We start from the raw sequence: 25,658 nt of genomic DNA, 5'->3' as shown, positions 1-25,658 counted from the left end.
TGTGATCTGCTTAATGCATGAAGTTTCTTAAATGAATGTACTGTGGATGTATTACATGTAAGTGTGTGTGTGGCTGTGTCCAACATGTTTACATTATTTTTTAATCTACCTGTTTATGGTACTTAAAAGTATAATAAATAGTTGCGGTATTAATTTTGCAGTTGTGTACAATCTGTATGCCTCTCATCTTTTTTAGGGGAGAACTGATGTCCGTATGGCCTATATTCAGTTTGCTCTCTCCTTTTTAATTGCTGGTGACAATGCAATCTTGACACAGATGCTGGAACTAAAAGGTACTTCACAGTTGCTTGTATTTCTTTTTTTAAGGCAGAGTCTTTTATAGGTGATAATAAATATGAGGTAATTCAAATTGTAAATCAGTTAAACAGCACTAATAGGATAAAAAGTATTTCTAAGATATATTCTAAGATATTTCTAATCTTACTACCTGACAAGCTTTAAAACTTCTTCAGTATTCTAGTGAGTGCCTCTTCTTGAGAATAATGCTTGTTATTTGCAAACACTGCAAGAATAGAAAGCCATTGGTGACAAGGTAAATGTAATATAACTTTGAGGCCATAGAGTTAATAAGCAGAAAAAAATTCATGGCCTCCAGCCTTGCTTGTAGCACAGTAACAGTGGATACGTTGCATTATTTTTTTTTTTTTAAGTTTTAAAGATTGTGTGTACTTTAGTGTCCTTTCTATCCTCATGCAGGGCAATTGTTGTGTATTCCATTAGACTGCTCTTTGTCAGTGATTCAGGAGACCAGTGTAATGTCCTTTGCATCCCTTATGGAGGCATTACATGGGAGTGCAGTCCAAGAGTATTACACCAATATCTCTTAGAGAAGGAGTTCAAACTGGACTGACAAAGAAAAGACTCCAGAAAGTTGAATCCTACATATATGTATTAATACTTGATCCCTTATGTGCTGAAGATAATGTAAAACTTCTCTTGACTTTAGTGATTTGAAATCTACTACTGATGTTTCTCAAGTTGTGAATTGCAACCCTTGGTAAGGTTTTGAAAGAATTCAGAAGAGATCTAGAAATACTTAAAAAAAAAAAAAAAAAAGTTGTCATTAGCCCGCAGCAATTCATTTCTTCTACGGTGAGGGGAGAGAGAACAGGCCGTAATTATTTACTTCTATTGTTCGTGCTACCCTGGGGGCTGTGGATTTCTTTTAATTGCTTGCAGTTGTTACGTTCTTTCAGGACAGGGAGTGGTAGTGCACACCTAGATCCAGTCAGCACAGCTGGCTTTCATTCCCATCTAAGATACTTAAGTTCTCTATAAACTGAAGTTCTCTAACTTTGGGATGCACAGGTGAGCCAAAAGATGGTGCATGTAGTTGGAGATGTAACCTCCAAATACTTGAGAATCACTCAGCAGAACAACTGTGAGTCCTTCAATGGAAACGATAGGCATTTACTCGGGTTAAATACTGCATAGCACCTTGGGGCCTGAAATATATTTGAAATTGACAGATACTGTTGCAGTAACTGTTAATAACCAAGTTGGCAAATCAGCTAGTTACAATAAGAGTAGGTTTGGCAGCATTACTTGTTCATCACTGTAGTTACAGACTTGCCACCCTTCTGAACTCTGATTGCAGCCTTTTGGTTCATTCTTAAATGTAACAGGTAAATAATCTGACATTGAAGAGAAATGGGTATGAATTCCCTGAAGCATTTCAGTATGAAAATAGCTTTCATGTTTTCACTTAACATTTGAAATGTCTTCTTAGATTTCATTCCGGATATTTTTCGCTCTGAAATAAAGGAAGACAAAGTTTCTACCATCAATCTTCTACTTTCCACACTGAGAACTAAGGTATGATATACCCCTGAAACTGCATTGTCTCGTTTTTTATTTTCTTTGTTGCTGGAAACAGTTTTGCAGTAATTTTTCATGAAACATACAACTCCTTAAGATGTTGGTACTGTGCTGCCGCTGCTGCTGAAAGTTTGCCAGTGTGTCCATTACTGATAATATTTGTTGGAGGTTGATAACTTGGCTGTGTTGTTTCAGGATCAAAGCTTGTTATACTTTTCCAATGCCCATTTTTAAAGGAAGTCACCAAAATGGTGAGGTCAGCTAGATTTGAGTAGGTTTGTTAGCTCTGAGCTAGGTAATGACATGCAATCTTCTTTCCAGGAGAAAAAAGATTTTGTGTGATTTTAGTATGGGGACTGTGACATGAAAAGGGGTTCCTAGGAGCTATCTGGTTGCAGTCGAAGGGTGCGTGGTACCATTCCCCAACCAGTCTTGGTGGGGCTCTGTTGAGGCTGCATCCTGTGGTCCTGGCTAGCTGTTCTTTGGACTTGCTTACCGTTGGGATGGCAAGGTTTCTGCTGCAAGAGATAAATTTGGTCAAAGGTATTTCATGGTGGAATAGAGAAAAGGGAAAGTCTTATAAAACTGTCTTCCCAAGATCAGAGAAGTTTCTGTGAAAAAGAAAGGGTACATTCCACCGATCATAAAGTACTACTGGAGAGGTAAGTCTGCCCCACCTTGAAGTTTTTTTTTTTCTGGTTCTTTCATAGCAGACAGAAATAACCTTGCGATACTGTGAGTGCTGAGACCAAAAATTTGAAAGCAGGAATTGCTGAAAGGTGTGAGAGCTGGTTTACTCTCAACTGCCTTTCCTGTGCTCTGTTGTTTGTTAGCTTCAGAGTGTGGCTGTGCCTCTTTCACTGTGATGCACTGGCTTGTTGCTGCTGTGGGTACAGCAACTAACCCAGAGATTTATTTTATTTCTCTAAGAATATTTAAAAAAATATTTTTAGTTCCAGTATCTATGATTTTTGAACTTCTGTAGTGAATTACTGTAGTGAACTGTATCAATGCTGCACATGCTGTTGTATGATCAACTGAAAGAATGAAGAAAAAAATAGTTACGCTCTAAATTTGAAACTATAAGAGCCTGCCTCACACTCAGGCTGTTCACAACTGACAATCTAAAGCCAAAAATATTTTTTCATTGTTCTGTTGCAATAACCTTAGAAGAAGAAAAAAAAAACATTTAAATGTAAAATAAACCTCCTTGAAACTGTTTTCTAAATTAAGCTTTTCCCATTGGCAGTCATACATCATGTATGGTTATGTTTTTGATGAAATCTAACACACTGTATGACTCCTTCAGTTTAGCAAGGAAAATGAGAAGTAAAAACCTGTGGACAGGAGAATGCAGTAGAACTGTTGAGAAGTTCCTGCACTGTGCTTTCCTTTTCATTCAAACATCTTTTGTAGCAAGTTCTACTATCTGCCAACAGGTTTCCATGATCCTAGTCTGTGGCTGTGCTACTCTAAATAGGTTCTGTGCTCTTTAGTTGAACTTGAAAGTCTGTCCTGTCAAGTCCGTGCAGTGTGTAGAAGTTGATAGAGTCCTATGGCTTCAACATGGTCCTACGTGTGAAAACAGTGTTAACAGGACAGGCAGCTGTAGTGAGGAGAGTGAGCTGTGTGTGTATGAGAATGGTGTTGCTAATTTGCCATTATTTAGTGATAACTTGCAATAACTAGAATTGCTTGTGGTTTTTTTCTCTCGTTGTTTTCAGGTGGTTCAAAATAAAAATATCACCAAAACCCAGAAGGTGCGCTTTTTTACTGCGGAAATGTTGATTCACATTGCGTCACTTTACCGGTGGAATGGGATTACTGATGTCAGCCCTGGGGATTTGAAGGTCTGGTAATTTATTTCTTTTGTAACTCCTAGTCCTTGTCCTGCCTTTCCACCCCCTGCCCCCCCCCCCCCCCCCCCCCCCCCTTCCCCCAGCTCTTGCAGCCCACAAGTTTTGAAACGGCTCACAGCTCCTGGTTGTGACTGTAATGGCACTGATGCCTCACCTTTCCTGGAAGTGTTGGCATGTTCAGTGCATTGTCAAGTATCTGCCTTTCTTGCCTGATATTAAAGTTCTATCTTCTGCCAAACTGGCCCAAAAACCACACGCATGCTTGTTTCACATGCTTCATGCTGAAGGCTTCAGTCTTTTGGAACTTCCTTATAGTGAACCTGGCTTGGATGGTTGAAAGTTGGTTATTTCAGATTAAGTACTAGATCCTTGACTTCAAAGTCCCAGGATAGCCCTGCCCTATTTAAATAAGTTTTATATCACTACTTTTCTTTAGCTTGACTTTTCTCTGTCTTTTACTGTCTGATGACTTAGCAAATGCCCTGAATCAGTAATGCTCTGCAGGTAGTACATTTGTACCTAAATTTTTGAGGTTTGCTTTCCTTGATACCAGAAGTATTGTAATATTTAATATGTCTAATACAGAAATGGAAACTTGTTAATCTGAACAAAAGCCAAACTGTTTTAGCATTTCTGTAAAAGGAGCTTCTTAAAATCTGGAGTGAAATTGGTGGAAGATTTTCCTTCTGTGATACCAAAAGGTGTACGCCTTTTTTACTCCTTTTTGATTTTTATAGGTGCCTCAAGGTTCTGAAGAGGTGGGAAGGGTGATGGTACGGGAACTTGTTCATAATTTCTTAATGGACCTCTGCTGCTCCCTGAAACACGGTATAACTTTCTATGATCCAAGTCTTGGAACTTCTGGCAAGTAAGTCACCAGATGGCTGAGATTGTATGTGAATTTTGTGCTAGGAACAAGAGAGACCTCAGTAGTTATCTTTCCCTTTGCAAGTAACTTTACTGAGTTCTGCTTCCATCTCTTTCTTCTGTGGCTTACGGAAGAAATATGTTGGGCTTTTTGTTGTTTTAATTTTTAATTTCCCAAGATCAAACTATTGGATCTCCTTATACCTCAGTGTACTAGAGTAGAGAGCGCTCTGCCTGTTTGTAGGAGCTTAGGTGAAGGTTGTGTTTCTCTGAGCCATATCTGAGTATAACTAAATAGAAAGTCTTTTGTTGTAAGGTGTGATTTTGAAGCATAGATACTTATTTTTTTTAATGTGACAATAAAACATCAAAACTGCAATGTTAACCAGATGGTGGTAAAATACCTAGTTTAACTTACATTTTGTAGAACCAGGTGTGGTTTATTCTAGGTTTTGGCAAAATGCTGACATGGATTCCAGTAGTGCCAGAATTTGGCCTGCAACCCTAATCTGGAAGCATCTGTTTACCCTACTGTTTCCATTTGCTAACTATTTAAAATATATGTGCACTAAGATTATGACTGCTAGGAAAATAATTGAGACCCTTGTAATTCCATGGAGGGATTTTCTTTGGGTGGGTTTGTGCTTCATTACGTTAGCTGGGCAAAGAAGATGATAGATTGTAGTAGCAGGTACTGATACTGAGCAGTGCTAGAGCAGGTTGTTTCTTGCTTTGAGCAAAATTTTAACTGGTATTCGTCTGGTATCTGCAGTATTCTTACTTTGTTTAGGGACATAGAGATGAACACTTTAAAAATAAAAAGTGGCGGAAGACCACAGAAAATACTTCCAAGTCTAATATTAAAGTTTTAATTCTACATTTGTACCTTTGTGAAGCTTGGTTTGAATATTTCTGAAACATTGTGGTTTTAATTAAAAGTAATTAAAGTTTGTCATGCAGGAAACATGGCAAATTGATGTTCTTACTTTTCTGAGTATAAACTCAGAAATTCTACTAGCAGTGTGAGAGGTCTTGCCTTGAATTTATCCCAGCAACAGTTAGAGGAGTTGCAGAGTTAGCATCACATGTAAAGTATTGAAATAACGATTTCTTTCTGAAAGCGTGTTTTTGTCTTTAATAGAGGAGGAAATGTGGTGCTTCTGCACTTTCTGCTTGGTTTAAAAACTGCAACAGAAGATGAAATGGTTGCTGATCTCATGGTGAATATTCTTAAAGTATGCCCAGATTTATTGAGTAGATACTTTAAGGAGACCCAGTATTCCTTTGTTCCTAGACAGAAGTCTGCCTGGATGGACAATATGAAGTTACTCAAAAAGGTAAGAGTATGAATGATGCACACCACCTCTCCACAGAAATATGCAATTCCAAAACTTTCCTCTCCAAAAATCAAAGTAGTTTTTGATAAACAGTAGTGCAGAATTACACAAAATTGGAATAGGAAAGAAGAAATTTCCATATATTCCTATAGAAAATTTGTTACAGTTGTTGGGTACTGTGCAGTACAGAGCCAGGCCAGCCTGTGGTGTGGCCATGTTAGGTATAAACTAACTCTGAATTAATTTATTTATCTGGGGTCTTCTAGTGACAAAGAACAAAATTTCATTGATTTTTAGAGGAACTAAGCTGAGGATCAGGGAGTGGGTTTTTTTGGTTTTGGTTCAGAAGCAGCTGTTCTGTATCAGAGGAAACTCACATGTCTGAAGATGTATTGTGTTCACAGCTGTAAATGCACGGTGCTTTAGAGTTTATTAAAATCACTGGAAAGCAGACAGGCGTAATATTTCATAAATGATGATTTTAAAAACAAACTAGCCCAGCAGTGGGGAAGTTAGGTGACTGAGGTTTAAATGAGCTAAACAGGAAGGACTTAATGGTTCTGAAATAACACCATCAATTACCGTGGGTATGTTAGGAAAGAAGCAACAGGATGCTGTTAAATGTTGAAGATGGTAAATGGAGGGGGGGAAAATGGCATCCTGTTTTCTGTGGGTGCTGAGGAAAATGAGCCATGGCTCAAAGCCACAGCTGCTTTAAAAAGTGTATACATAGACTGAGTTGGATGGTCTTTCTGTAAAAAGCTATACTTAGAGCAGGAGGCTGTATAAACATTTAACTAAATGGAGAAAGAAGGAATTGGTATAAGAAACAGTGGAAAACATCGTGATAATGTTTTTTGAGTGGCAGCAGCATTGAAAGTCAGCTAGAACTTTGTCCTTTCTGAGTGTTCCTTGGCCTCTTTGTTTAGCTTAAAATGGGCAAGTAGGATCTGTAGTCTTGTTTGTTGAAAAGGGGTGGCCTTTAGCAGGGATGCAGGTCGCGTACAGGTGTTCCATTTAGTTGAATAGGAGTCTGGGGCGTGCTCTGTAGCATTGCTGTGTAAAAATTGGTGTTTAGTGCTGTCATTACTTTTGACAAGTCAGAACGATTCTGTGAAATGCTCCCCAGAAGAAGCTGTTTTCTACTGGACTATATCAATGTTGATTAAATTGTTATTTTTATTTCAGATCTATGAGGCTCAACCAGAGATCTCCAATTCTTTTAAGACTTCGGAGTTTATTCCTCTTCCCAGGTTGCTTTCTATGGTGATGGTAACAACAGTCCCTGCAGTGTGCAATAAAATAATGTTCACCCAAGGACTAAATGTAAGAGTAGTCTATAGTATGTCAGTGGATTTTTCTGTCCCAGTTAATATAGTTTAAGTGTGTCATCATCCAAGAAGTTTTTTAAGTTGGTTGACTGCATACATTTTATATTGTCTGTCCCAGCATAAATCTGGCTTGGGGAAGCACTGGAAAATTAATTAAACCCCATTGATACTGCTTCCAAGAGCCATTCTCAAGCACCAATTCTGCCAATGCTCACTAGTTGTTTAGGCTGGGAATCTGAAAACCTACAGATTCTTCCCTGCAAGCCAATGTTTAGGAAATAATTTGTTAACAAATTTTAGCATATATTCATAGTACAGATTACATGCAAAGCGTAAGAGAAAGCACTGAAATGTCATTAATTTGACTTCCTTTTAGTTACCCAGCACAGTAGTGAAGCACAGCATACTGTCACTCGTATCAATGGTTCTGAGAAGAGCCTTGAAGAATATTGAGTACTGTTTGAATGAAGAAACTTGGCAAAAGTCAGAAATCTTTACGCTGTCAATGATGCAGGAATTTGTACAGCTGTACAGAGAAGCCATCAGCAAGGTACAAAATAAAAAAGAAAATTGGGGTCTAACATGAGTCGTTTTGCAGCTGGTAACTACTTCTCTGCACTTTTTTCCCCAGTGGTTGTAGCCTGGGAGCCATGAGATAGTAGTATCTTTGGGCAAGGGGAGGGGAAGACTGGATTAAAAGGTGTTAATAACTAGTGTGGTAGTAGACTACTTTTCCTAACACAGCTGGCTGATGGAAGTGCAAACAATTTTGTTGTGAGACAGATTTGTAACACTGACAGCTATTGAGCTGCAAATGAATTCCAAGAGCAGGCTCGGAAGCAAATTCTCTTCCTGGTTCAAGTAAATTGTCACCAGCAGATTTAGTTATTTCTAACTTAGGAGTTAGAAGTTACTAGACAAGTAGCACTTGAGTCGAAAATGTACCATGTGGATGAAGAACCAAACATAAATTTTTCACAGGAAACTGATTTTTCTGATTGTATACAAGGTCAGTTACAACCTTTGTGAAGAGCAGCAAGTCCTTGTGTGTGTTGGTTGTGTGAATATTTTTATCACAGTAGCTTTGTGTCACAGAGGGGAGCTACTGCAGTTTACTGTTTTTGCTTTTAGCTTTTACCAGACATGAACAATATAGTGGCAGTCTGGCAGTCCCTTCTGAAGCAAGGGAGACAACATGTTGGCCAAGAAGAGAAAAAGGAAAGTGATACCTCCACTACAAAGGCAATGACTGAGACAGCAGAAGTCACTGAACAGCATGGTAGGCAAAGCAAAGGGGACTTGCCCCTTCTTACATGTATGTGAATGGCTGTTGTGAAATCCTCATCCCACATAAGGTCATTAACTTCAGCAGGGTCCAAAAGTCACTTGTGCATTTACTATTCACCTTTGCTTTGTTCTGTTCTTTGGGCAGTTTAATTCTGACCAGTGTCAGAATTGCTTAAGAACACAGGTTGACAAATAGGCTGCCGTTGCTACTAGGAGGTTAAGTAGTTTGGCTTTCTGCTATTACAAAATCACAGAATGGTTGAGGTTGTAAGGGGCATCTTATCCAACCCCCCTGCATAAACCTGGTTGCCCAGGACCATGTCCAGATGGCTTTTGAGTATCTCCAAGGTTGGAGACTCCAGCAACCTCCCTAGGCAGCCTGTGCCAGTGCTCAGTCATCCTTACTGTAAAAGTGTTTTGTGATGTTCAGAGGGAGCCTCCCGTGTGTTTCGTTTTGTTCCCATTGCCTCTGGTCCTGCCACTGGGTACCACTGAAAAGAGCCTGGCTGTGTCCACTCTCCCTTCAGGCATTTGTATATATTGATGAGATCCGCCTGAGCCTTCTCTTCTCTGGACTGAACAGCCTTCCCTCCTAGGAGACATGTTCCAGTCCCTTTATCTTTGTGAGTTTTTGTTGGACTCTCTCCAGTGTGTCCATGTCTCTCTTGTACTGGGGAGCCCAGAACTGGGCACAGTGCTCCAGGTGTGGCCTCCCTGGTGCTGAGTAGAGGGGAAGGATCGCCTCCCTTGAACTGCTGGCAGTGCTTTGCCTAATGCAGCCCGGGATACAGGTAGCCTTCTCTGCGGCAAGGGCACATCCATGGCTCATGTTCAACCTTATGTCTACCAGGACCCCCAGGTCCTTTTCTGCCAAGCTGCTTTCCAGCTGGGTAGCCCCCAGCATGTACTGGTGAATGAGCTTGTTCCTCCTTGGGTGCAGGGCTCTGCAGTTCCTCCTGTTGAAATTAACCCTCCAGTCCTTGATATTCCTATGCCAAGAGATTTATTTTGCAGCCACACAATAGAACAGGCAGGGAAACAGATATGCCTGAAAAATAATTCTTTGAGGGATTTTTTTTTGGCCAAGTTATTTTACAATGAGATCATTTTTTTAGAAGCAGTTATTTACTATGGCTACACAAATGCTTGTGTTGCAGTAGCACAGGAATAGAAACATGCAAGTGCTGGAAGAGGTGGGCGAGGGGATTGCAGTTGAAGGCTTTGGTTTTCCTCTCTCACAAGCAGTGTCCCTCCTGAAGGAATGGCTTTCATAGCTGCACTGCAGGGAACTGAAAGTTTTTGATGCTCTCTGTAGCTTGGCTAGCAGCCTGCAATGTTTTGCTTAGAGACTGAAGATAAATCTGCACCCAGTTTCATGGCCTTCACAGGGCATATGCCACAGTAAGACTGCCTGGAGCAGAGAGTTTTTCAGTGTATGTCCTTCTGTGTATGGTTTTGGGCAGCAAAATAGTTGTCAGTGCTGACACTCCAAGCCTCTTCATTGGTGGAGTGCTTGCTGAAACCAATGGAGAAGCTAACCTCTAAAGTACTGTAGCTATCTAATTTCTCTGCATACTAGGATGATAATACTGTATCACTTACTCTCAGCTCACCTGTTACAGCTTTACTTGCACTATGGCTACTAGAGAATTCTTTTTTAATGGGAGCTGAGACTCAGGCAAACAAAGACAAAGTTTATGCATGGCATCCATCCAGTTCTTCATAGCTCCCTGAGGGAGACCCAGTTAACAGGAAAAAAGTAGGTGTTAAAAAAATGTTTTGGCTGCCCTCCATTTATTTTGCTTCCTTTTATTAGTGATTGGATAACATGTAGCTTTTATGTGTCCTCATGTTATAAACTGAAGGAATATTTACTTGCTGAGATAGCTTTTCCTAAGAAGTAAACAGCTGCCTTAACTGGTTATGGTGTTTCTCTCATACAGGTATTTGTTGTCTTCCTTTTGCCAAGAGGTCACATTGAGGAAGTAGTATTTTGAAAGAGGGAAGGGAAAGAAAGAAACCTTTAACTGAAGGAAGTAATAAATAAATAAATAACTGTACTGTCTCGTGCATTTTCCCAGTCAAACCTACCTGGCACTAGGTGACAATAGTGACCCCAGAAACCAGCATCATGACTGTATCCTTCCTTTTGCTTTTTTCTGTTGTTCAGACTTAAATTGAACAGCAGTGTGACTGATTGGATTCTTATTGTGAATGTTGAAGTGATGAGACTGTCATTTTATATGTGTGAGCACTTTAAATCAAATTAGAAATTACAACTGTCAATTTAAGCACTGGATAAGCTGATTCAGTTTTAAAAGTCTTCACGCAGGAATACTGGGGAAGGAGACTGGAGATTCTGTGTTTTTTTCCTATTCTTGTTAATGAGGAAGATAACTGATCATTTCATAGGCAAGCCTATTGGAAATAGAATTATTAGTTGTCATGTTGGGTAATGTAGCTCCTACAATGTTCTCTCTTGGTATGAAGGAAGGAGAAACTAATCGTGTGAACACTTTGTTTAGGTTCAGATGATGCTGAGACACTGTTTCTGAAAGCTGCACTGCTTCAGGTCATATGCCTTTATCAGAAGGTTGTGCCCCATTTGGTAGCACGGAGCAACTTTGATTTTAGCAAGCTGCTAAAAGGTATGTGATGGGTATTTCTATCACCTTTGTTGTTTTTTCTGGCTGTTTACAAAGTCCACAGCAAAAGGGACTGTCTGCTCTTCTGTGTAGACAGAGCAAGAAATGTTTTCTAAAAGTAACCCATTTTAGTTTCTTCATTGTGTTGGCATTTATTGTTGTTATTTCTGCAGTGTTCTGGCACTCTGCCCTCTTAAATTCCATACACTTCGTTGTTTAAGTGGTAGGTTCTACTACAGTCTTCCTCTTTCTGTGTTATATTCTTGCAAATATTTGGCCTTTATGGGGTTTTAATTCTAATATTTCTGAGCAAGGTGTATGTCCAACTCTTAATGAGATTTGGGTGTTTAATTCTCCTAGACGTATGTCAACAATCCAACATAAGTAAATTATTTCTAAACTCGTATATAAACCTAAACTTAAGTTTGGGGTAGGGGAGAAGCAAGTACCAATTCATTGGTCTCCTCTGGAAAACCTTCTAACATTCAAGTATCTTTTCCCATTTGCTGTGTTTTGAATTATTTTATCATAGTTTGGTGGTGTGTGGGGAGAAGAGTAGTATTCTGTATGGTATTATCTCCTGCAGAAAATCTATATCAGGAAGCACTTTAGCAATATTGTTGTATTTTTGTCTCTGATGTCATCTTCATGGAGGGTATTCCTCTTCATACAGCAGAAGTAAACAAAGACATTCTGTACCTGCTTAACGCAGCAAGGACGATGAGCCACAATTACGGGCTGTGGGCAAGATCCTCCAATATTGTTTGTGGTACAATAAATACAGCCATTTAAAATTGAGACTGGAGGAGACAGCAAAATGTTGTTTGGGCATCACTGCTGTCTTTGGGTCACCAAAGCTTGTAGGCCACCCAACTAGAGCAACTATTTGTGTTTTAGGCAGGTCTGGGATGTGTAAGGATGGGAGTTATGTAAATGCTTTAATTAAAAGTCTGTCAGGGAAAAAAGGGGCTTTAAACAAAACCCCCCTCTAAATCAACTGTCTCATGCATGAGGTTTTTCCTCCCTCTGTCAAAGCATATTTAATTGGTTTGTATACTTGGTGACTCACCAAATCACACACCCTGTTTATCCCATTATTTCTTGCATTGGTCTGCTTTCTTCAAAGGGACAAAAGGCAGGACACCTTTTGTGAGTCAGAAATCTCTTTGGTGGTAGGTTTTGTGAATGTATGAAATAACAAAGTTGAACAGGCTGGAAATAAAGTATCATTCTCAAACAAATGTAATGAAGTGAGTCTGGATATTAATTTTGATGAAAGATGATGTGGTAGAAAATGATGGTGTAAATTAGCCATGAAGCTTCATTCTCTCAGATGCCATTCATTCCCCTTGCCCTGATCGAAACACATACTCCAAAGGCAGCATATTTTTCTACCTTGTAGCAATAAGTTGTTTAAACAGCTAGTACAGTTTTATTGTTTGGTCTTGCTGTTGGCTAGACTTTGTAGTGATTTTTAAAATTGTTCTCTCTCTGATTTGGACCACAGAGATGCTACACGGACTATGAAAAGCACACTGACAACAAAGCTTTATACAGCTGATTTCTGTATGTAACTTAACTGTAGTTAATGTGTGAGCAGGTCAATTTCTGGAGCACACTGTGAGGGTCTCTGCACAGCTTTGTGACTTGTAAGGTGAATAATTCTGAGGTTATGCCATAGCAGTCATTAGCAGATGATAAAAGTGATGTATGGAGAGACACAAGTTCCATTGGCTGTAGCAAATATTGTAATGTATAAGTGTTAAGATTTGTTACTGACTTAAATTTTGTATTTTGGTCTCCAGTTTAAGCATCCTCTTTACTACCTGTAGAACACAACTTCTCAGGGTTGCTAAGACTGATAGAAGAGATTTTGTATTCCCATGCACACGCAATGTGCCAGGGGCAGGTATTAGATTCTCCCTGCTGAGGGCTGGGTTTCAGCCTTAGGTTGGCCAAACATAATCGTAGTCTGTCTGGGAATGTCATGGTACGAAAATGTGTGGATTGCCAGCTTATCTCACAGTGGTGGTTTGAAACCCTAAATGATTAGTGTTCTGAGATCTTGGGAAGATATACCAAAATGAAGTTGATTGCATTGCTTTCAAACCTCAGGTATTGTCACTGAAAAGGGCCTCCGAGAGGAGGTCCCTCCTGTTCTGCAGCACCACATACTGAAAGTGGCTTTGGAACTTCCTGCAAATAAATTTGCCTGGTTCAGAGTACAGGTAAGAGACTTCAAGGCAGAGTTATGTTTCTTTGGCCCGTTGTCCTCAAATCTTTACAGCTGACACTGCCTAGTTTTAAACTAGTCCCAGTCCAGTCATTTTAGGAGATGACCCTCTTGTAAAACCAGTAGGAATTATAGTCTTAGCTTTAGTGAAGGATCCCTTCTGAGCTGAAAAGTTTTTCTGCAAGGACAGAAATTTTTGCATCCCTGACAAGAGCTGGACAGGGTTCCTTCAGCTCTTCTTATCTTTGGAGGGGGGCACAAGTGAGAATTTGCTGGTTTCCACTTGTCTGGAACACCTGAGATTTCAGACCAAGGAAATGAGCTGCTGAGGGGAGCCATCCCACCCATTCCCAGGGAAGATTCTGTTATCTGTTAAGTCTGTCCCTCCATATTCACAGGAAACCTTCAGGGCCCCTGCTTGCTCCTTTACTGCAGCCTTGTAAAATAAGAAAGCTGTAGAGCGTCTGCTTTGCATGTCTAGAGAAAGAGAGTCTGCTTTGCGGGGAAGCAGAGAGACCTATGGGCATGTGTGACTGTGACCCTGCCTTGTCAGCTGTTTCCAGCTGGCCATAAAGGAAAAGTGAGGAGAGTTAAGAGCCAGCAAAGGAAAACCTGGAAACAGGCAAAGAAGCTCTAGTATTTTCTTGTGGCTTCTGGTATAGACAGGTTTTGACAGAAAAGATAGAAGCCAGATCTGGCAATATTACAGAGGGTTGCGGTTGTTAGACCTCAAATGCAAATCAGTGAGAAAAGCAGGGGAGGTGGCTGAAGGATTGTCATTTGATGTTCAGGTAGTGTGCAGCATCCCTGTGACTTGCATTGTTTTCTTTGGGGATCCATCTTTTAAATTATTACGTTTCTTATTCAGACAGTACTTGTAGGAAATCTGAATTCCTGGGGATAATAGAAGTAGAATGGATGATTGAGGAGGAAGGTGTGTTTTTCTTGGACCCTTGTATGAGTTGGTGTTTCTGTTACTCCTCTCTTCTTCCACTTTCTAAAAACCCCTTGTACTCGTTTTTCCTGGCTCATTGAATGCAAAGTAGTATAAATGATCTCATTAATTTCAGGCCCTTTTAGGCAGGTCTATAAAATAATATAATTATATTACATACCTACTTGAGTGCAACATAATCCTGTACGGTGTTGCTGTACCAGTAAATATTTTTTTTTTTTTAGGATGTCTCTGAGACAGAGAAGGTATCTGGTGAAAAGTCAGTATTCTATTTACTGATGAAAATGTTTGTTACAAGTAACCAGTGTCATCTGAAAATTGCAACCAAAAAACTGATCATCAAGGTAAGCACTTGATCTGAAATATCAGGATACTCACATTGGTCTGAAATTTCAGGATTGTAAAATTTTTTCTTAAAGCAGATACCATTACCATATAGTTGTGTGGCCAACAGAATCTTCTCTCCTGCTTTTTGTGACTTACCGGAATTTGCTGTCAGATAACTATCAATGAGCTAAATATTCTATGAAGGTAAATGTTGTCAACTGCATTTGCTGCAACAGTTGATGAAATAGTAAGGAAAATGTCTTTAATGTTTGCCCACCCCTCTAGGCTGAATGAATTCTGATACTGTAATAAATCAATGTAGTTTGTGTTTGCAAAGGTCTTGACATTGATCAAGTGAGATGATTTTTTTATGCTCATTTATTTAACCCGTCCTTCATCACCCTAGCCTTCCTAAAGCCTTAGCTTGTTTGCTCTGGCCTTGCAAAATAGTCCTATTTGTTACAGTCTGATACAAGCAATACTTCTGTCTTAAAAATGAATTAAAATCCCCTTCTGTGCATTTAAATAAGTTACCTGACTTTTCAGAAGTGCTGATCAACTACAAGTCTCATGGAGGCACCAGTGGCTGTTGTTTTCAGTATCTTTTTAGAACTGGGCGTCTTTTCATTATCTAATTAGGGGTAGCAACCTAAATTAAAAGGAAACCAAACCAAACTGTTCCCACCAGGAGAAAATCCAAAAAGCTGTTCTAAGCCCTGAACAGGGCTCCTGGTGCAGTGTGCCGTAGTAATAGCAGCATATAAGTTTGTATACAGCTTTGTGCACTTAATTTCTGTGTTTAGCTTCAGTTGCAGGGTGCAATTGTAATATTCAGTCCACTAAAGCAAAGTTACAGTCATTGAATTAGGTTTTAGTTGCCCTTGATCCCTGCAAGGGATTAAAGTCTGGTTAACTTTGTCACATAGTAATGAATATCTCAATCAAAAGCTACCCAGTACAGTTTTTCTAGTGTATTTGGATTCTTTTGCTGAGTGGAGACGTAGGCTGTCTGACTCATTCTTGTTTCCCATTTTAGATTCAGTCCATTTCATTTTCTCTGAAGAGAATACAGGAGCAGTGAGGTTAGGGCAGTTATGTCAGCAGACAGCCTGCTAAGAATAGATGTTAATGAGTGTGTTTTGCTTATTTTTCAACAGTGCCATATAATCAGAAAGCATGTTTCTGGATTTCACATTCTGTTCCTGCCTGTTTTCATGAGAGCTGCAAGTGTATTTCTATTTTGAGACTCTGCCAAAAATAGTTAATTATTTAAGAATTAATCCTTTTTTCTTTTCTTTGTTTTTTTCTTTCTCTAAATGAATTGGCTTGTCAGATTCTTGTAAGCAGGAGTGTTGTTTTTATAGCTGGAGGTGGTGTACACAGAGTAAATGTAGAGCAAATGAGCTGTGATAGTTTCCTTTGTATTTTGTGTGTCTGGAGAAACAAAAGCACAGATTCATTCTGTATAATTACAGTCATTTAACATAGGTGCCAGAGTTAGGAAGCTGGTCAAGCTTTCCTCTTGTTGAGAGTGAGAGGCAGTTGGTTCTACCATCGTGTAGTTCAAGTCGCCTGTCATCTGGATTGTCCTTCAGACAGCCGTTCCTCCTTCCTTTCTTTTACAGACAGTGCATAGGGCCACCAGGTTCCTAATTTAAATGCCTCAGATAAGGGCTGGAATTCTGAGAGCATGAAAGTCTCTCATGAAAGGCAAAAATGTCTAAATATGTTAATGCCTGTTACTTGACTATGGTAAAATTGTGTCTGCCTCACTACCCACAGCAGCTGTGAGTATGCCTACGCTTTTCTGTGGATCAGGCTGTGGTTGCGACCTGATGTTCATTTATTTGACTGTTTACCCATCTGCCCAAGTCTTTTAAGCACAAGTAGCCTGATTAAATCTAATTTAGCAATGATTTTCCTTTATATCAGTAGTTTTCAAAAGCCCCCTACAGGCTGTTTTTAAGGGTATGGCACTTTTTTTTTTTTTTCTTGCTGTAATGCTATAAAGATGTACAACCCTCTTAGAGCAGTATAGCCTGCTCCCCATAAAAGTAAGAATTACTAAGGTGGGGGGAACAAATCATTGGTGTGCAGGCAACCTTGACCTCAGTAGGATTTGTGCTGGCTGCTGACTGATAACAGGAAGGACTTGACGTGGTTGAACAGAAAGTCCTGCCAGCCTTTACCCTGGCTCTTACCTTTGGCTGTGCCTTAGGGGGACCTTTCTTGCCAGCGTGTGAGTCAGCGTTGTAGTAGCCCCTGTTACAGGGCACAGTTTCGGGCCGCGTTATGGGACAGGGGACACACCAGCTCCATTGAAAGTGTCCAACATACAAGGGTCTTTGCAGGCTGGGACCAGCAAGATGGATTGGCTGGGCTCTGTGCCATATCTGGCTTTCTCTCTGTGTGTCCCTGCACTGTAGGCCTTGAGCAATGAAGTGGCAGAGAGGCTGCTGCAGTGAGCACTGCTGCAGGTAGCACAACAGCCTCTAGGTCTGGTGCGTACTGCCCCAGCACGTGCTTGGTTCCTGTGTCACAAGTTCTTGTAGAAGTCTTGTATTCCACATGCATGGGAATGAACACTCACAGTGAGGTCGCCATGTGCTCGCTGCCCAGTGTGGTGAATAGGTGTTTGCAGCATACTTGGAACGAGGTACATATGGGATCCAGCCCGTACACATGGTCAGTGTGAGGGCAAGAACCAAATGAAGTTGTACTGGGTTTGTGCTGCGGACAGCAGGTGAGAGGAGGAGAGGCTCTGTGAAGACAGGAGCAGAAGGAGGTTTCTTGCAACCGGGAAAATCAGCAGGGAGTGAGTAAGGCCACATTTTGCCTCTTACTTTGGCCATTCTTAAGAAGCCCTCCTTTCTCTGCCTCAGGACTGCTTTCCCTTTTCATACAGAGCCTGTGTGTGTCTGGCAGAGCTCGGTGGGTTTCATTCACCACCTGTAACATAGTCATGCCTCATCTCTTACTGCCTTTGCTGAGAGATCAGTAAGCAAACAGCCATGAGGAAGACACTAAGCCTTGGTCCTAGTTATGCTAAGGCCAGTTGATACAGTCTTGGGAGATTTTGTTTTAAAAAATACATTGTTTTACCCTTCGTTATGCAGTTAGAGTGGCACTGGAGAGTAGGAGTAAGGCCTCTTGAACTGGGGGGGTGGTGAGAAGAGAGTGACTAATAATTCTTTTCATCAACCTGCTCTTTTTTCTTTCGTTCCAAGAAGAAGAAGAAAATATGAAGTTGCTATACAAAAAGATCTGTGCTTTTTTTTTGTTCTGTATTTTAGTTGGTTTTGGGTTTTTTACACCTCACCCACCCCCCCACTCCCCCTTTGGTTTTCTGGACAGGTTCTACGTGACAGCGGAGTGTTTGAGTACACGTGGAAGGAACTTTCGGTTTGGCTGGAACACTTGGATAATACAAAAGAAGACAAAAAGGAAGCAGTGATTCAGTTTTTGGAAAGGGTAACAACTGTTCAAATTAGCTGGATAAACAATGCCAAGAATAGCATTAATGGAAACTAATTATTTTGTTGCTATTGTTGAGAACCTTGTCAAAGATCAGTGAATGAATTCTGAGAAGAGCAATGTTTGTAATTCTTTATACAGAACTGACGTTTTTTCTTGTCTTGGGTGGAAGGACAGTGAAATGATTTGTAGGAAAATGCAATCCAGAAAGATAAGTTGTTATTACAGCACTGTTGATAGAAGGGTAGAGTGTTGTGTGTGGGGGGGTAGCTCTCACTCCTCTTTTCTTTATGTGGCAATACCTGCCAAAATTATCAGACCTAAGTAAACTGTAATCTTTTACAAGAAAAAATGACATTTCCTGTTTACTTTTCAGGATGTTAAATGCCCAGTGCTTCATTTTCAATGCATTTTCCTCAGGGACTCTGGGTCTGTGGTAGCACTTTTGGTGCAAAATTGCAGTGGACTTTTCCTTTCCTATCGGACCCAGTGTCCCATGTACAGCAGTAACCATGGGCAGATCCCTGCAGAAGTATATGGAAGTTGTCCTCGTAAAAAAATTTCCAGCTTCCAGCCACTTCTAGCACGTGGTCTTTCTTAAAAAGATAAGGTTCCCGAAGACATAATAGCCTGTGCGCTTACATTTCTCTGTCAACCTTTGTTAACAGATCCTGTTGAAACTGGTGACAAATCCCTATCCGTATACAGATAAAGCAGCAGACCTTGTTCAGGAAGCCAGTATGCTCCAAGTTAATATGTTTAAACAAGACTCTGATAATGTCAGCATCCCCGTCTCTCACATTGATGGTATGTGGCAATTCCCTTAACAACAGAGACTTCTAAGGCTTTGTGCTAAATTTTCTAGCTCTATTCTGCAAACTGATAACTGATAGCTACAGAAATCCTGCTGAAGTAAGGACCTACAGGATCCGGCCCTCCAGTTGTATTTAGTATCGCAAGTAGAAGTCTGAATTGCAAACTTACCATTTTACCCCCAAAAGTAATTTTGGATGCAGTTTGAATGGTATTTCGCATTTCTCTTCGGGCTCCTGCAGCAGCATTTTCTAACTAAAAAGAAAACTATTACCATTCTTCCTGGGGCTGCTAATATCTCTTCGTCCAGGAGGAATGAGCTGAGGTGCCCAGGGAACTTTCTTGCTCCCAGGCACACCGCTAGAATTTTGCTGCACCTGCTTTCTGGGACCAGTCGCAGCCCTACTGCAGACAAACTCAAGATTCTGCAGATGTGGACACGTGGACAACTTACTGTGTGCTAGCTGTTGTAACAGTCCATGTGTAGGATTTTGCAGTACATAAATGTAAGATAAATGAGGTAGTTTAACACTCAGTACCATATGGATCAGTTGCCTTGAGCTGACTGTATTACAGAGATGTAATGCTAGCACAGAATGCATGGTATCTTCTTTGTATGTTAAAGACTCATGACCAAGATTTGGTTCTCTGGCCATGTAGAGTTGAAAACCTCTTCAAGGACTGCTCAGAATGTTCTTTTAATGGGGAAGTGGCTGCTTCCTTCATACTTCCCCATACATATTTCCTGTCACTGTTATGTCCGTACTTAATGTTGTTTTCTAGTTAGTCTGAACCCTCTGCTTATGTGTTTTCTTCACTTAATAGATGTCCTGGATATGGTGGATGTCCTAATTGAGGGCAGTGATGGCTTAGATGAAGAAATTGGGTTCACTTTAAATGAAGACATGGTTATCCAAACATTTCCATTCAGTGCTGTTGTTCCTGCTGCATTAGAAGCCAGGAATGTACTGTTGCTTCAGACTGAAAATGGAACAGGTACAGACTTTTTTGTTTCTATGTATCGTCTGTGCTAGTGGAGTGGAAATGGGATCATTGTTACATAGTGAGTTCCTTGGGTCATTTTATTATCTTCATTGCAAGCAGAAGGAGGTGCAAATCAATGGTGTTCCCTTGCTCAAGAGAGGCATTAAAGCTTATGAGGTGCTTCTGTCCTTTTTTGCTGACCCTGAAGAAGCTTGCTCTTGGTTTCTGGAGTAGGGAAAATAGATGGAAATGCAGGCATTGCACAAACTGCCGTTTGACTCTAGGGAGCTCTTACTGTGGGAAACCAAACTTGTCCAGGTTAGAAAAAGAGAGCTCACCTTTCCCCGATGAGATGCAGGGAAGTAGAGGAGGAGAATGCACAGTATAGAAGGGACTGAGGAGCAGTGCACACAGTGCCCCTGCATGGACAGTCTTGGCCTGGAAGCAGTTGCACTTCAGTAACAGAGTGTTTTAAGCACCAAGCACGCAGATCACGAGAGGAAGGTGGTTTCAGTGCCTGTAGCAACTCTTCCACTGAGACCAGTCACTAGGGGAGGGAGGACTGGGCTGCTGAATAGAAAATGCATATGTTTTCCAAAGACAGCTTCAGAGATGAAGCTGCAGGGGTGAATGTTGCAAAGTTCTACCGCCTCCTTGAGGAAAGAACTTGGTGGAGTGAAGAGTCACAGGGGTAGCAGTTGGCCTCGGAGCAGGATTTGCCAACCCCACCATACCTCACTAAGTACTATGTGTATTTGGCTGTTGAGTATCATCTGGGGTGGGACTGAAAGTCCCAGTTCTGAAAGAAAATCCTCCATATTTATACCAGTGCATCTTAACCTGGCTGTGTTTCCCCAGTACAAATGAGTTCTCTTAGGTAGTCCTTGGCTGGAGTCTTTATCCACCAAACTACAGACAAGTTTAGCAGAACAGAGTAAAGGCAGAGTTAGTTTTATGTTTGTCTGGAAGGAAACAGGCCAACCTGAGCATGTATCTTGAAGGGGGGTGGTTATTTACTTCAACAAGGATTACTGTATGGAGGATTTTTCCAGATACTTCCGTGGGTCAGGAACATCTGTCTGTCTTATCACAAACACCTTTTAATCCTATTCAGTTCTTTTCTAAATGATGCTGTATGGCCTGTTGCCTAGGCTTTAAGGAAAGAGGGTGGCCCTCATGGCTGTGCTTATGCAGATTACTTCTGTAAACAGAACTTGGGTTTTTTTCTTTTCTAGGTGCACACATTGTAGAGTATCTTGTTGCTGTTTTCACTGACCTCCTGCACTCTCAGAGAGAACCCCTTGCCCTCTGCTTGATGTTCCAGCTCTATGATAAAGATCTGCAGTCCCTGAAAGTTTCTAAGTACCCTCAGCTCTACCAATTTAACCAGTACTATAAACTCTGGATACCCCAGCAATCTCAGGAACCTGTGGTATGGAATACCAGAACTCACTTGAGCTAGTATTACTGTAAAACCTCACAGTATATAAAGGTTACATTTTCATCAGAAAATGCTTTTACACTAAGCTAATTCTGTACTGCTTCTTGATCACACTGGGACACAGATTTGCTCAAGGGCTTTGCTCTGTTGACACAAGAGGTCTTTGTTGTGGTTGGGAAGTGAAGCCAGGGCTCAAGGGTTGTCCACAATCACCCAGATTACAGCTCCTCATCAGGCACAATGTAGCATAATGTGTGATGGGGCCCAAAGAGCCAGTTTACAGTGGTTGGAATTCACCCAGGTGTGGGTTGGGAATGCATGGACCACCTGTGCTAGGTGTTGATGTGTTTTTCTGTTAGCCCAGCAGTGACCTTATGCAGATTCCCCATGGGACACCTTTGAATAGCTCTGTGACAGCAGGACTGTACACATGTGCTCCCAGCACTTCAGTCCCGGTTTCAGCACAGAACTCATTTCAAAACAAAAGTAGCTGAAGAAACTTTTGATTCATATCTATCTTTATTTTTCTCTTATGTTTTTTTCCATTTTTAAATAGTTTAAAAAACACAGAGAGAGATGCAAAGAACCTTTTGTGGCCCTGGACTCTGTATTTACCACTTTGCTAAAGAAAGCCTATGAGAGAGGAGGCAATACCTTACTGGAAGATGATATCCAGACAAAACTGAAAGACTTGGCTTCCCAGCTCCCACCTGAACAGCTTTTGTTAGGAGTAAAGCATGTGTTGCTATACCTGAAATCCACAGTGGAGAACTTTGGCAGTGTAAGAGCAATATGATGATATTGTGGGTTGGTTTGGTTTATTTTAATGCAGAAAGTACAAATGATTTGGCTGTTAGAACTGAAGGATCCAGTTCTGCAGCTTTTTCATGTGCTCAGCTCTCACTGAAGCTATTGAGCACCCGACAAACCTGCACCTAATTTGTACACAAATTTCTGTCCTTCTAACTGCTAAGGAGTCTCGAATTTGCTTTGCATGGGTTACCTTACTGATCTTTGCGTAGTGCAAATAAACTCCAGATTTTAATCCAGCTCCTGGCTCTCCATAAGAAGCCTTTCCAGAGAATGAAATTTACTGTCCTCTGTTACACCAAAAGTCACAGTATACGTGAAAACCTATAAATATTTATTTGGTGCCCTGACACCTTTCTTAGAATCAGATGTCTACAGAGGAGAGTGATTGAAAAGGTTGTAATCTAGGAAGTTCATAATTTTGGTTCCTGTTGGATATCGTTCTGCTCCCATCCTTCTCTTTTCTCAACTTCCAAGGTGTCTGTATTTTCACAGCTTAGTAAAACTTTTGGTCCTCGCCTTCTTGACCTCTGTGTGGACCTCCTGAGCAGCTGCTTGTGCCGGGGAAATCAGATTGAGTTGGATAATCAGCAGAAACGAGAAGAGCATCAGACTGAATCAGGTCTCTTTATGGACGAGGAATCTCTGATTACAGAGGAGTCTTCAAATGACAAGGTACCAAATTCCTTGATACACAGGCCAGAAGCTGACATTGTTAGTAAACTTTGGTTTGATATATTTTCTAGGGAAATAGTCGTAAGTTTTTCTGAACCTTTAATTAAAGCAAATGATCTTAAACATGAACAATTTTTGAGCTCAAATTAAGTTGATACATTTTCACTGATCACCAAAACATCAAACTGGCTAAACGTGACAGAGAACAGGGGATGTAGCCGGGATCAGGCTATGAGTGCTGTGACTTGGTAATGGTCATGAGGATTTCTGGGTTTTCAGTTAAGATTAAAGTGTGTCCGTCACATGCTCCCTGTGTGAGGAATAGGACTGAATAGGATTTTACTGCTTTGTAGAAGTATTACTGTAGCTTTTGCCACATCCTCAGAAGGGCAGGGAGTGAACAGGATATCATGCATTGTGTATTTCATGGAGTTGTAATTGAATGGAAACAGGTTGATGCAGAGAGATGCTGGTGAGGTCTAAAGGAGGACTTAGGAACTTTGAGCATGTGGTCCAGCAGTCACAAAACTACTGTCTGGAGATTTGACCAAGCTGTATCATCAACAGTCTCACCCCTGATCTGGAATACCATCAGGAGAGGTCCTGACATAGATCTCTGACCTTTGCAAAAGAAATTTTCTTCCCTAAGCCTTGTATAAAGCCTGGTTGTGAAAATTATGTACTTGAAGGAGGGACTTTTTTCCCCTCCTTTCATCTGTTCTGTGGACTTGTGGAGATTAGAATGGTATTCTATTGACAACCCCACAATACACAGTTTTCCCTGTAAATGTGCTCAGATGTGGAGAACATTCAGTGGAGGCATGCCTTCCACATCATAAATGTTGGCAGAATGGTATTTATGTGCTTGCAATTAGTTAATATTTTTATCCTCTGACCAGTTAGTACACAATTTCTGTTCAGTAATTGTAATTAACAAGCTCCAGGAAACAGGCAGATGAATGATTTTTAGACACCACCCCCCCACGCCCCCCTAAAGCCCCCAGCTGTAATTGTCTGTTCAGTGATACTGTTACAACCATTTGTTACAGACACTAGAAGATACACTCATGTTGATTTTTAGACATCCTACGCTGGAGAGTTGGTTCCTGGCTTTAGAACAACGTTCTCTTCCTCGGTCCAATTTAAACCCTGTCACTGTGAAGCTCCTCTCGGCTCACCTCAATTCTGGTGTGCTCCAGCTGTTGAAAACGGGTGCCCCGATGTTGCAGAGCATGGATCGCAAACAGGTGTTATCAAAGTATTTTGAAGCTATTACAAAAAGTGTCTTGAAAGAGCTGCAGGCTGCAGGGAAAGACAGAAGCCATGTCTCTTCCAAGAAGTCTCGCCAGCTGGAGGCTCTGGAGGAGTTGCACACATACATGGCTGCAGCTCAGCTGAAAGAGATCACTTTAACCATGCTGCAACTTCCTGAAACAAGCTTGACTACTCAGAAATCTGAAAAATCCCCTAAAAAAGGGAAACAATTAAGCTTCTATGGACAGATTTTGGTGCAGCTCCTCGCAGAGAGCTACCAAATGCAGCCCCAACGAGAACTGCTGCTGTCCACAGAGCACATTAAAGCTTTGGGGATATTGATGTCAGCATCAGCCAGCAAAGAGTTGGAGAAGGTTTTCCTTCAGGCTCTCCAAAGTGAGCCAGTCCTTGCACATGCAGTCAGCGTAGAGGTGCACGTTCACTGCCTTAACCAGAGGTCAGAAACCTCCCTTGCCATTGTGGGCATGCTGATAAAACATTGTAGGACTCACCTGCTGCAGTTCGAGCTGTGGTGTCTGAGCAGTGTCACCGGAAAGTACCTCAGAAAAAACATGGAGAGCTTTCTTCCACTCATTAATGTGTATTTGCAATGCAGAGACCACTATGATTTCACCCGACCTTCTTCAGGTAAAGTTACAACTAATCCCTCTTTGTGATTTGGGAGGCCAAATTTCCAGCATAGGCTCTGCTGGCCTTAAAGTCTTGGATACTCAGCACAATGAGTAAAGGTGATAAAATTTACCTAATTGCTAAGGATTCTCTTATAAGAACCTGTGCAGCATGAAAGGTAAGGAACTGTAGTGAAGGTTGACTGTTGGACTGAAGCAAAGTACTCTTACAGTTGTTGCTCAGTTTTTTCTTTTGAAGCCCTTATTTAATACTTAGTGCATGTGAAAAACCTGTCTTTATGCTTATCTTGGTTTACTACAGGAGGTTAAAACTTTTTCTTGGGCATAGATGGATTATCTGTGTGAGTGGAATGTGATAGCCATATGGTTTTGCAGAATTTAAGCTTTCACTTTAATGAGTGTAAGAGTCCAGAACTTTCTTCTAAAATAAATCTCCAAATATAGCTTCCTACAGTAATGCCTTCCTAAGCTGGCAGTCCAAAACTTTCCAAATCGATGGTGGCATTAAATTGACAAGGCTGTTAAATTTTCTACGAGTTAGGATTCAGCTAAACAGAACACGATCTCTTTGATTTCATTTCTTTTACTGCCTATAAATGTAAATAGCAACAGAAACAGCCTGACTGTAGCTGTTGGTGGAGAATGCTAGCTCTGTCTAGGAGAAGTTCAAGTAGTGAAAAGACCTTGTCAGCACACAGGAAAGTAGAGGATGGTTCTAAAGAACTAAAGCTTTTCTCTGGCACCTAATGCACACCAGTGGTTTTGTGCTTGAACAGAAGGGGGAAACTGCTGTCTGGCTGACTTGATTTATAAGGTATCTGCGTTAGCTGTCTGTTCATGTGAGAGAACGTTTCCTTTGAGCCCAGGGTCAGTGAAG

The 25,658-nt window shown here is 40.9% G+C and overlaps 1 protein-coding gene across 1 annotated transcript in view; it reads left to right on the top strand.

Annotated features, from left to right (window-relative positions):
- The window catches only part of URB1 (URB1 ribosome biogenesis homolog), a 53,919-nt gene that overhangs the window by 6,591 nt on the left and 21,670 nt on the right, over positions 1 to 25,658 (top strand). Inside the window, exons 5-22 of the mRNA XM_040584916.1 lie at positions 197 to 293; positions 1,751 to 1,836; positions 3,564 to 3,689; positions 4,436 to 4,566; positions 5,707 to 5,902; positions 7,091 to 7,228; positions 7,610 to 7,783; positions 8,365 to 8,512; positions 11,046 to 11,168; positions 13,281 to 13,393; positions 14,578 to 14,697; positions 18,035 to 18,151; positions 18,823 to 18,961; positions 19,793 to 19,963; positions 21,187 to 21,383; positions 21,949 to 22,173; positions 22,698 to 22,877; positions 23,927 to 24,779. Of these exons, the coding sequence (XP_040440850.1) occupies positions 197 to 293; positions 1,751 to 1,836; positions 3,564 to 3,689; positions 4,436 to 4,566; positions 5,707 to 5,902; positions 7,091 to 7,228; positions 7,610 to 7,783; positions 8,365 to 8,512; positions 11,046 to 11,168; positions 13,281 to 13,393; positions 14,578 to 14,697; positions 18,035 to 18,151; positions 18,823 to 18,961; positions 19,793 to 19,963; positions 21,187 to 21,383; positions 21,949 to 22,173; positions 22,698 to 22,877; positions 23,927 to 24,779 (3,334 nt within the window). The remainder of the gene's footprint in view (positions 1 to 196; positions 294 to 1,750; positions 1,837 to 3,563; positions 3,690 to 4,435; positions 4,567 to 5,706; positions 5,903 to 7,090; positions 7,229 to 7,609; positions 7,784 to 8,364; positions 8,513 to 11,045; positions 11,169 to 13,280; positions 13,394 to 14,577; positions 14,698 to 18,034; positions 18,152 to 18,822; positions 18,962 to 19,792; positions 19,964 to 21,186; positions 21,384 to 21,948; positions 22,174 to 22,697; positions 22,878 to 23,926; positions 24,780 to 25,658) is intronic.

Source organism: Falco naumanni, chromosome 2, assembly GCF_017639655.2.
Source record: "Falco naumanni isolate bFalNau1 chromosome 2, bFalNau1.pat, whole genome shotgun sequence".
NCBI classification, from domain to species: Eukaryota; Metazoa; Chordata; class Aves; order Falconiformes; family Falconidae; genus Falco; species Falco naumanni.
This window is presented reverse-complemented; position numbering and strand designations above follow the sequence as displayed.